The 12,293-nt window shown below is 38.9% G+C and overlaps 1 protein-coding gene across 7 annotated transcripts in view; it reads right to left on the reverse strand.

Annotated features, from left to right (window-relative positions):
• Positions 1-12,293, reverse strand: part of DENND5B (DENN domain containing 5B) — a 178,852-nt gene that overhangs the window by 45,570 nt on the left and 120,989 nt on the right. For 4 of the 7 annotated variants that reach the window (XM_070493947.1, XM_070493950.1, XM_070493946.1 and 1 more), the window contains 3 exons: positions 10,384-10,470; positions 8,314-8,464; positions 753-846 (listed from right to left, as the gene is read on the reverse strand). In XM_070493947.1, the coding sequence (XP_070350048.1) occupies positions 753-846; positions 8,314-8,464; positions 10,384-10,470 (332 nt within the window). The remainder of the gene's footprint in view (positions 1-752; positions 847-8,313; positions 8,465-10,383; positions 10,471-12,293) is intronic. The other 3 variants (XM_044775300.2, XM_044775299.2, XM_070493948.1) reach the window with 1 other exon arrangement.

Raw genomic sequence — 12,293 nt, forward strand, 5'->3', positions numbered from 1 at the left:
GACAAGCAAAACAAGCATGCATTTGATAAAGTCACAGCAAAAGAAAGGGGGGAGAAGAAAATTCCAGAGCACAAAGAAAAGCACTGGACAGGTTATGCTTCAGTTCTCAAGAAAATGTTTAAAATCACATAGGTAGGAACACATTAACAAAAACCTATATATATTTGGAGTGATGTTTTCTGCTTTATTTCTACATATTTGAGTTTAGAAAATAGTTAACAGATCTTCTGATTGCATTCTTCTTTTGATCACAAGAAATAATCACAACTTACTTATAATTATTCAAATGTGTAAACGTAGTTTTGTTTTCAAGTAGTACAAATAAAGCATAACGAGCTTAACTTAAAAACACTTTTAAAAACGGTCTCAGGAAGCCAAGGAGACACAAGCAAACACATCTTTACTTACTAAGTTTAAATTATGCTTGAAACTTAGAAATGTCTACGCTTCTTAGAAATTTCTCTCCCTACAGGAGACACATTGACCAAAAATTTCTCCTAAACTTAGCCTTTACTTGATGGGTGCACAGAGAGACTTGTTTTAGAGCCTTATTTTAGATGTATTAAAATTACAAAAATGGGAAAAAAGATGTTTTCTGCTATAAGTTAGTACAAAAGGATTACTATTTTAAAATATAACTGAGTCATTTTTTTAAAAGAAGGTGAAAGAACCCACACCATGACACCTGCTGGGCTGAATGGGCCCCGTTCACGGCTCCTGCACGAAGGCCTCCGGGACGGCGGCCCACATACCTCCCTCAAGTCGTTGTCCAGTCCAATGTGCTCGGAACGTTGGCGAAGGCGCTCTTTCCTGCGCTGTGCGGTGGCACTCCGACTTACCCAGCGACTGAAGAAAGACAAGGTGTAGGTTCAAACAACCAACCAAACCGAAACAATGCGATTACTTGTCTTTAAGATACAAAGAACGAACTGTTCACGACAAAGACTGACAATACAGTCATGTGCTCCGCGGTATGTTTCAGTCGATGACAGACCACATGTAAGAGGATGGTCCCATAAGATTAGTACCATGCAGCCTAGGTGTGTAGTAGGCTATACCATCTAGGTTTGGTAAGTACACTCTATGATGTTCGCACAGTGATGAAATCTCCTAACAGTGCACTTCTTAGAACCTATCCCCATCACTAAGCAACTTAGTATTATACTTATTTTTCAATAAATTCTTTTTTAAATATATAATAGCTTTATTGAGACATAATTTAAATACCATACAATTCACCCATTTAAAGCTCACAATTCAAGGGTTTTTTGTATATTCATAGAGATGTACGACTATCACCACAATCAATACTCTTTCAAAACTGAGGTTAAAAAATGCACAGTATCTCCTCTGTAGTGATCCTCTCCTTTCTACCTTACCTGGCCAACAGAGCCCCAAACCCTGGGTGAATACGACCCTCTCACTTCCCTATTCTTCTATCCATGTAGATTAGTTCTTGATTCCTCTCATGACTACCCATGAATCACTTTACCTGTCGTTTATCACCCTGCCCATCCCCCTCAAAGCCTGTTCCAAACCTTTCACTTCACCCTCAAGCGCCTCCACTCAACTGATGACCCACTCTTACCTCCTCTCCTGCCTTCTACTTAAACGATGCACACACGTAGGCACCTCATCTTTCTTCTAATCTCAAAGCACAAAATATACTGGCTGTGGCTCAAAACTACTTCCTCCACCTGTGTCCCTCACCAACCCTCTCTTGCCTCTTTCAACCTGCTCTCTTAGTCACCTCCTTTGCTGTATCTCCAATTCTTCTCTCTCTCTACCGAATATTTCCCTTCAGCTTACAAGCAAGCTGGTTGCTCTCTTGACCACAGTTACGTTTAAATCTTTCTTCACTCTTCTCGTGTAAAAATTCTTAAAGAGAAAAGTTTAGCTGTAAGGCTTCTACTTATTTACCTTTGGATCTTCAGTTCATCTCAAATTAGCTTCTTCCCATGAAAATGCTCTTGAGGAAGCCACTGATGCCCCTAAGTGCCATATCCAATGGCTGTTATTTGATTCTTAGCTTACTCAAACTCTCCGTTACGTTGAGTACTACTGATCACCTCTTCTACCTTAAAACTCCAGCTGTTTTCAGCCACCTCAGTGTTTCCAATGGGATAAGTGTTCTCACCTTTGAGCCTCTGTCCATGAAACTTCCTCCCAACTTCTATTCATCTTTCAGACAGCTTAGATGTCCACATAGAAAGTGTTCTATGATTTCCCCAAACCTAAATTAGCCACCCCTCTTGTAGTCCCCAGTAGCAGTACCTACAACAGTGTGTTATACTTACTTATCTCTATTTTCTATAAAATCCGCTCTATTATAAACTCTTGAAGAGCTGGTATCATGTCTGTCAGCTGTTTTACTGGCAGAGCCTACTACGTCACCTGCCCCTTCTAGAAATAACCCGAAGTAAATCATCAGAGATGCAGTCTAACATTTAGGTTGTTACGGATGTCCATCACAGCTTATGCAGTAACAAATTCTGTGTTTCCTTTACACCAAGACTCACATTTTGGCTTTTAAATGTTCCTGAAATTAGAGTGTGTCTTTTACTCCAAAAGCACGTTGAATGAATAATTTTTCCCAAAAGCTCTTGAGTTAATAGCAGATCTTACAACCAGCAGTTACTTAGAATCAAGTAAATGTGCTCAAAATAACCTAAACGTTCAAAAGCAGGGAGTGCTACACAATGAAATATCATAGTCATTAAAGAATCAAGTGTCTAGGAATGTTAATAATATAGGAGAGTGCTCATGATACAATAATGAGTAAAAAAGCAAGATATAACATTGTATAAGCAATATTCTAATTTCGTAAAAAGAAAAAAAAAAGTGTGACCATGTGCACATGCACACACACCAGGATCCATCCACTGGAAGAGCGTAACACCAATATTAACATCTCATGATGATGGTATTATGAGTGGTTTTAAAATTTATCCTACCACTTTCCAATATTCTAAATTTTCTAATGAGCATGCATCTTTTTTTTTTTCCCCTGAGGAAGACTGGCCCTGAGCTAACATCTGTGACCATCGGCCTCTACTTTACATGCAGGATGCCTGCCACAGCATGGCTTGACAAGTGGTGCACAGGTCTGCACCCGGGATCTGAAATGGGAAACTCTGGGCCGCCGACATAGAACAAGTGAACTTAACCACTGTACCATCAGGCCAGCCTCCATATATCATTTTATATGAAACTATTTTTAAAAATTTCTCAGGTCTTGACTTGCCATCCCCATGACTATGTATTCTCTACACTATTCTAAGAATATTTACTCTTGAGCATATCCTTGACGTTACAGAGTGACACAATTTTCAAAATGAATTTATACTTTAGCCATTCAGGAAAAGTGATATGGCATTACTGGACAATGTATTATTTTTAATTTTTTATTAATAAAGTATCCAATTTACAAAAAGCTTAAATTGAGAAACACTATTTCTTTTGTTGCTTTTTAAATAATTTATGCATGTCTTTGGTTTCAAGCTTCTGAATCATCTCATCTTGGTCTGCTATTTAGAGGAACACTGAATAATGACGATAAAAATGGTAGCAAGGAAGGTAGCCCCTCTTAAAATAGTTTGAAAAAAATAGGTTTATATCAGGAAAAGAAAGTACAAAGATCTAGTGACAGATCTTTGAAGTGGAATCCTTGGAAATGTCCCTAAGCAGAGATCAGTGTAAGACTATAAAAAGGATACAAAGAGAACTGGGGTAGCCTAAAAGGATGATCCAGAAAAAGCCATATTAAGACACTGATCAAGGTCTTCTGCTTGAACATATTTTAGTCAGGCTCCCGAACCTTCTCCTAGGCCCATCTGCGCACTTCCTTGTAAAATCCACTTTTAGCAAGAATCCTACGAAGTCAGTTTAGCAGGATCTGGCTACCCTCGGGACATGATCACTCTCATATCTGATCGGGTTCCTCATGCGCCACCGTGCCCCAGGTGTGTCTAGTGAGCCTGGCCTCCCTTCTGTAAGAATCGTGTTAGGTCAGTTTGTGGGAACCCCCCTCACGGCTGTGTTTCCTCTCAGAATTTTCCATCCACTGATGCTACTCTACTCCTTGACTATACATTTCTACCTACCCATGCCGTATTCGGAGCTGAATCTGATCGCTCTCCCCCACTGCAAACCCCATTGCTGTGGCCCCGACACCTGTCACCATGGCCCCCCTTGACTAAAGTCAGGCTTAGCATCTTCAACAAGTTTTGTGAGTATTTTTTTTCTTTAACAACTCTGAAGCAGAATATAAACACCAACTGATAAACTTATATAACAAATAAAGGGGAAGAGTAAAATGAAAGTAAAAAACAAATTTTACAAAGACCTGGGTATAGATCTTTGACATGGAGGCCCTGGAAATAGCCCTGTAGCAAAAAAAACCAGTCAGCATAAGATAGTAACATTTGTTCAGGGATTTAAAAAAATTAGGGTTACTGGGTAGGGTGGTTCAAATGAATAGTAAAAATATGAAAGAGAATGTAATGGGAAGGAGTAGAATCTAAATGGCAAAAGTGGAAAAGGCTTTAGGTAAAGAAAAGGACAAGTATTAACTTACATACTATAACCAGCATCTCACTACATACTCTGTGGGATAAAATCCCCTATTTAATTTCGTTTTCAAAACAAGGAAATAAGCATCCGCTTAAGAAAATTACTATGAAGTCCACACATTCCTGGTCTTGTTAAGCAATTTATTCTTTGCATTATTAAACCTCATTTTCTAAGCATAATTTTACCAAAGATGATTACATTTGCTGAAACACTAAAGATTGCTTCTTTGTGTTTGCCTCGTAAGCAGCATATTAAAATCTCTCTAACAGTTGATCATCCATTTACACAGGCATGGGTATAAATCCCTTTGCCCTACAATTAGTTCTGAGATCTTTTCTCTTGCAGACTACAATCTACCCGAAAATGTAATGCTTGGGGCTCAGTGTGGAAATGGGAACCTTTGAGATTATATATAAGATCAAAAGCTAGAAAATACAGCCGTAAGATTTAAACATTGAAATCTTCCCTCCTAAGCACTCCCTACTGCCTTCCCCTGTTTGATTTTTCATCACAAATCTTATCACTATCTTGACAGGTTACTTATTTTACATATTGTTTCTTTTTTTTTTTTTAAGATTTTATTTTTCATTTTCCCCCTCAAAGCCCCCCCAGTACATAGTTGTGTATTTTTACTTGTGGGTTCTTCTAGTTGTGGCATGTGGACGCCACCTCAGCGTGGCCTGATGAGCAGTGCCATATCCACGCCCAGGATTCGAACCGGTGAAACCCTGGGCCGCTGCAGTGGAGCGTGTGAACTTAACTGCTCGGCCACAGGGCCAGCCCCCATATTAAGTTTCTTTATTGTTTGTTTCCTTGGACTTGAACGCAGGGATTTTTGTTGTTTTGTTCATTGCTAAATTCCCGGTGACGAGGACAGTGCCTCACATAAATATTTGTCAAATAAATGAATGAGCAATCTTTCTTTTTTTCTTTTGCTGAGGAAGATTCATCCTGAGCTAACATCTGTGCCAATCTTCCTCTATTTTGTATGTGAGTTGCTACCACATCATAGCTGTGGACGAGTGGTGTAGGTGCACCCACTGGGAACTGAATCCGGGCCACGAAAGCAGAGCCTGCTGAACTTAACCACTAGGCCATGGGACCAGCCCCTGAATGAGCAATCTAGCACTATGAAAAGGAAATAAAAACTACTAAAATTAATAGTCTACCCATATCAAAGTGCTTCAAACAATTAGGATATTTTACACACATAAGAAAAAAATGAATAAACTAATGACTCATCTGTTCTGATGGAAAATTCTCATCCACTTCTGAAAAATAGAACAATGTACCTAGTACCATGATCTGGAAAAGTCTGACTCCTGCAAAGGTCAATGCAACACTCTTAGCACAGGCTTTTTTTTTTTTGAGGCAGATTGGCCCTGAGCTAACATCTGTTGCCAATCTGCCTCTTCTTCTTGAGCAAGGTTGTCCCTGAACTAACATCTGTGCCAATTTTCCTCCACTTTCTATGTGAGTCGCTGCCACAGCGTGGCTTGATGAGCAGTGTGTAGGTCTGCACCTGGGATCCAAACCCACGAACTCTGGGCTGCTGAAGCAGAGTGCAACAACTTAACCACTGCACCACTGGGTCAGCCCCCAGTCTCAGCATGCTTTTTTTTTTTTCCTTTTTCTCCCCAAAGCCCCCTGGTACATAGTTGTATATTCTTTGTTGTGGGTCCTTCTAGTTGTGGCACGTGGGACGCCGCCTCAGCGTACTTTGATGAGCAGTGCCATGTCTGTGCCCAGGATTCAAACCAATGAAACACTGGGTCGCCTGCCGCGGAGTGCGCGAACTTAACCACTCGGCCATGGGGCCAGCCCCTCTCAGCACGTTTTTAAGTTCAGTGTTTATCAAAGCAGGGACAGCCCTTCAGTGGAGGGTGAAACCCTGCAAATTAACTGTACACATTGCTGCTGCTTTTCCTTTCAGAGTCTAGTATTTATTATTATAAATCTCCATCCCCTTGTAGATCTCAGTCACGAACTTGGGAAATTTTCATCACTGCTTTATTCAAAGCATCTTGGGAAATAAAGAGGTAAGTACAGAAAATTCTGCAACATATAATTCAGCAGATCAACTGAAAGATACAACTATCAAACTTTTAAGCCAGCTTTCAAGAATCTTCATGTTAGTTACTTATTTAGTCTGGGCCATTTAGGTCAAAAGGCATAATTCCACCTTTTTTCTTCCCCTCACTGATTCTTTACTTGCCTTCTGAAAATTCAGGTGGCTCAATGCTGCTTCCGTTTTCTGTACCCTGTCTTTAGTTCAGTCTGCTATCCCATTTCTTGGCCTCCGCCTGGTTTCTTTTGCCTAAGGTCGTTCTCTGATCCTCTTTAATGAGATCACAGATGTTGCAGAATGTTAGAGTATGTTCAGAGGAGAAAAGAGGCAAGCGATTCCAACTTGTACAAGGTTCCTAAGCTGGTGAGTGGCTCAGAATGAACTAAATTCCAGAATTGCTGATTTCCAATTCAAAGCTCTTTCTCTCCAACTTACCACATTATTCATTAGTACCCTCCTTTGCATCCTTTCTTGTAAAACTCTTCTTTATTACTCACTTGTATTCACCTAAAATCAAGAACTGCAATAAACCCAAATAACTGTTTTCAATTCTAACTACATTCAGATATTTTCTGAATGGAATTATCTATTATAAAGAATGACAGCTATGGTTTACCTTTTTTTTGAGGAAGATTAGCCCTGAGCTAACTGCGGCCAATCCTCCTCTTTTTGCTGAGGAAGACTGGCCCTGAGCTAACATCCATGCCCATCTTCCTCTGCTTTACATGTGGGATGCCTACCACAGCATGGCTTGCCAAGCAGTGCCATGTCCACACCTGGGATCCTAACCAGCAAACTCCGGGCTGCCAAAGCGGAACGTGCGCACTTAACCGCTGCACCACTGGGGCAGCCCCTATGACCTTTACGTTTGGTTGTTTTGTAGTTTTTGCACTTGATACTTAAAAAGTGCAAATGATAGTGTTATGGGTTGAATTGCGTCCCCCAAAAAGATATGTTGAAGTCTTAACCCCAATACCTGTGAATGTGACCTTATATGGAAATAAGGTCTTTGCAGAGGTAATCGATGAGGTCATTGGGATGGGCCCTAATCCAACATGATGGGTGTCCTTATAAGAAGAGGGACATTTGGACACAGACACAGAGAGATAACAGCCACGTGAAGATGGAGACAGAGCCTGGAGCTATGCTGCTGCAAGTCAGAGAATGCCTCAGGCTACCAGAAGTCGGAAGAGGCAGGGAAGAATCCTTCCCAAGAGGCCTCAAGGGAGCATGGCCCTGCCAATACCTTGGTTTTGGATTTCCAGATCCCAGAACTGCAAAAGAATAATTTTCTGTTGTCTTAAGCCATCGAGTTTATAGGACTTTGTTAAAGCACTCCTCGGAAACTAATACAGAGAGTGAAAAGTGTAACTTTTCTAATTCCATTAGACAATATATTAGCACTATATGTAAACACAGTCATTTAAAGTGAAGCTATTCCCAAGTGTCCATTACTTAAAAAAGAAAAAACCCTAGTCTTTGGATTTTTTTACACGACGAAATTAAAAGTCAAATACTTAGAGCGTCAATTCCTATTTCATATGGATCTGGTCATTGAAAACAGTAATCAGACTGACAAGGTGGTTGAACGGTTAAGCATTGCCTCGTTAGAGTTGCAGAGCATCTCACCATTCATTCCTTCAACCAACAGCTCAAGTAGAGAACATGCTTACTTGTTATTCGTTGGTCCTGTTGCCAAGACATCGGATTGTAACTTTGGAAAGAACCCTTGCTCATATTTGCCTTGACCAATTTTCATATCAAGCAGATGTGGGTGGATTGCAGTGTGATCCATTTTCATCAGTCGCTGCTCAATTGATTGGGCTATAAATTAAATTTATAACAAATTAGAGACATTTCATTGGCTAAACCTTAAAAAATTATGCTTCCTTCACTCATGCACCTACAAGGAACTCAGTCTTTCTGACACTCTGAGATAGATTTTTACAAAAGCTCTTCAGGAATCAGTATAGTGTAAGTAGAAAAAGGTTAATTTTAAGTAAATACTGGATGATTAATTTTCATGGTATCTTCTGCCTTTGTCAAAAGCAGGGCAGCGGGGTTGAAAAATCTATAATTTAGTATTGAGACAGTTTCCCTTAAGTGAGAAATTCAATATTCTTCATGAAAATATGGTTCTAAGTATAACATTAAAGAAAATAATGGCGAGTCAAATATTTTCTTTGGCTGAAAGACAAATAAACGGAAGGAAAAGCAAGCACAGTAGCCTTCTATTACTACTTTGCTTCTTTGTGCAAAGACTCATTGAATATCTGTGGTTCTCCATTTGCAAGGACAAGGAACTGGGTGAAGTTGATTACCTCACTTTTAGCAACAGTCACATTCTCATTAGTAGGAGTCATTTAGGAGTGTTTATTAGATCAAGAGGGGTAGAGAGAAAAATAAAATAAGCAGGCATTTAAAAAATGTCCAGAAGATAAGAAACTAGCCTTTTAAAGAATAAAACAGGCCAAAGTTAAAAGATACGAATTACTCAACATTTCTATTTTAAAACCACTTAAAGTCAGGAGGACGTCTCAAAGCCCCAAGAAACAGCGAATGATTTCTCGGGTAAAAAATATCTGAACTTAAATGTTTTTATCAACTGAATTTTCAGGAGAAAATGTACTATTTGAGAATCAAGACTATGTCTCTGATCCTTTGCCTAGAGATTTCTAAAAGAGGAGGGCAAGCAGTGATTGTGGTTGTGTGATAAACACACAGCGTGGGAACTGCTAATCTTGGGATTTAAGAGAAGTAAAAGAGTATTTTTATAAATATTTCCTGGAATCAGTTTATTTTGCCTCTTTCAATATCAGCAGATTGAGTACTGATGGTTATTCCCCATACATAGCCTTAAAAAATTCCTGGGGGCGGGGAGGGGTCTGTCCATGACACACGCTACTCTTGTGAAAAGAACATGCTTAATATTGTCTTATGTGAGATCAATGCTCCTCCCAAGCCAGCTGCTGTGTTTGACAACAGCCATTAAGGGAAGCTTTGTGGAAGTCACTATTACCCTCTATGACTCAAACTTCGAAATGTTAGATATCTATTTTAAACTTGCCTAATTTTTCTCCATAACCCATAGGAATTTATCCAATGCTTTTTTGAATTTCATTTTATTTTTAATGTGTAACTTGTAACTTCTCTTGAAACATAGACCATATGTTCTATGCTGGGCAAAAGCATGTCACGTTGTAATAGGAAACGATATTTAATTTTCAACGATGGGCCCTGGCTCTCCACAATCCTTCCTATCATCTCAATGCTTCTTAATGCTTATAAATCACAATTAAGAGATGGTTTAGGCAAAATAATGCTTAGATTCATGGCATGGAATTCCCTGAAGTCCCTGCCAATTTTATGTTCCATGAAATACTACAAAATTCCGTCTCTGCCAGTGAGTCCTCACAGAAGGAAAAAAGGAAAAGTAGCTTCAGTTTTTCCATTGGACTTAAAATCACAGAGAAATCCATCTGATATGCAGTTACTCTCCTTGAGTTAGGATGCTTTTTAAAAACAAAAGTAATAATTCACAATGGATTACTCTAGGGTTTACATTTAAGATTGACATAAGGAGCGTAATGCAAAGCTACTTTTCAGCGATTATAGTGAATACTGAACATTCAGAAATTATTAAATGCCTGCTTTGAGAGGTCATGGAGCTGTTGTTACACTCAAGGGTTGGTGCCAGTATTCATTTTCTGTGATTGGTAAGGAAAAAGAAAACTCTGCATTACTATCAACTTCTTGTCTTTCTGCATAGAAATCATGAGGTTCTGGTGCCACAATGTCAACAGCAGACAGCCTCTGCCTAAAGAGTTGACCTGCAAATCAGAGTTCCTTTTAGTTAGAGGCCAAACAAAAACAAAAGCAAACAACAAAAGACAAAAAAAACCCAACACAATAAAAATCCAACGTTGACAACAAAATCCCAATCTCTAAAGCTTTTGTGAGGGTAGAGGGGACAACAATTTGACCTGATAGAAGAAAGAACTACCCCATTTTTGAGGGGTAGACACAGTCACAGCCAGCTGTCTCCTTTTACTCAAAAAATTCTTTGATAAATTAAGCTCCTAGGAGACTATTGCTTTAGCCGAATCTCATTTTCATATATGTTAAATCTATAATGGTACATTTTCAAGAGTATCATATAATTTCTGCGATGACAAGTGGGAGTTTCAAACTCTTTGAGAGGCTGAAAGAAAATCTACTTTAATTGAAAATATTTTCTGGAAGCACATGAAGAAAAGAATCAGTGTTTAGCTCAACATTTTGTCAGGAAGGGAGGAATGAAATTTGTTCAACAAGGCATTATACTATTCATATGGCTATTACAGCACTGAAAGTCATACTATTCTCTCAACAGCCATGGACAATTTCATTCTTTCTACTCCCTCAATTTCCAGAAACAGAGGTAACTGCCACTTCCTGAAGGGGCGCCAAGGATCGACGCTCCTAAGTGGGAATACAGCAGCACGATGCTTCAGCGAGTTATCAGAGAGATCTCTATGGTTACATAAAAGACATCATTTACATACTTCTTTCCTTAAATATGCCACAACTACAGCATCATCACTCCTATGACTTTGATCTATTTAAATAAAGTGAGAAAGGCAAGCAACAGAGGCAGAGCAAAGAAATTTCACATTCGCTGCCACCTTTTTCTCCAGAGGAAAAATTGCTTTCAAATAGTGCCTACATTTGAAGGGAAAGAAAGAAAAGGAGGGGGTACTCAGGTGATAAATATCAGTTTATTTGGCAAAGAAAGAGTTAGGAACCAGGTACAAATGTATAAAATTGCATGGATTGGTACATTTTACTTGTTTCTTTATTGAATGAATAGCTGACATGGTAGGAAGGCTTCGGGTGCTAGAATCAGTCAAACCTGAGTTCAAATCATGGCTCCACCAATCACTAGATATCAATCACAAGTAAGGTTATCTACCCTCTTATCAATTGAAAATGAGGATAGTTATAAAACAAAAGCAATGTGTCTGTACCCCCTCATCATCAAGATCAAATGCAAAAATGCAGGTAATAATGTCCAGCACGTAATGAGTACTCAGTAAACATTGACTACTAATACAATTATTTATTTAATGGACTACAGTCCACTTCCAGACAAGGCTGGACAAGACTCAATTCTCTGAGGAAAAACTGGTGCCAGGGCTGGGGAACCCTTAATTTGAATACAAGAATCCAGAGATTTAACTTCAATAAATGAAGCTATTAAGGGCACCACTAAAGAAAATATACTGTTTCAGTTATGTAAATTAGGTAGCATCTCAGATTTACTATTTTTAAGTTAATACGTACCTTTTGTTGGATAAAGAGAAAAGAGGTGAGAGGTAAAATGGCAACATAAACAGCAAGATAGAAATAAACATTTTTTTCCATTGAGGCAATAGAGACTTTCTAAAATCATAGCAACCTTGTAGTTATACCCCATTCCATTTGTTATTGTTTTTCCTCTTCTAAGAGAAGAAAAATGTCAAGTAGTAATAGGATGGACATCAACTCACAGAAACAGAAGGAAACAAAACTATAGAAAGCATCTCTTGATACAGTGCAAGGATTAACCATGAAGTCCAAAACTGAAAATTAATTTTGTGGTTTCTAAGGCCAACAGCGTGTAAAAGGAAATGAG

Source organism: Equus asinus, chromosome 22 (assembly GCF_041296235.1).
Source record: "Equus asinus isolate D_3611 breed Donkey chromosome 22, EquAss-T2T_v2, whole genome shotgun sequence".
Classification (NCBI taxonomy): Eukaryota; Metazoa; Chordata; class Mammalia; order Perissodactyla; family Equidae; genus Equus; species Equus asinus.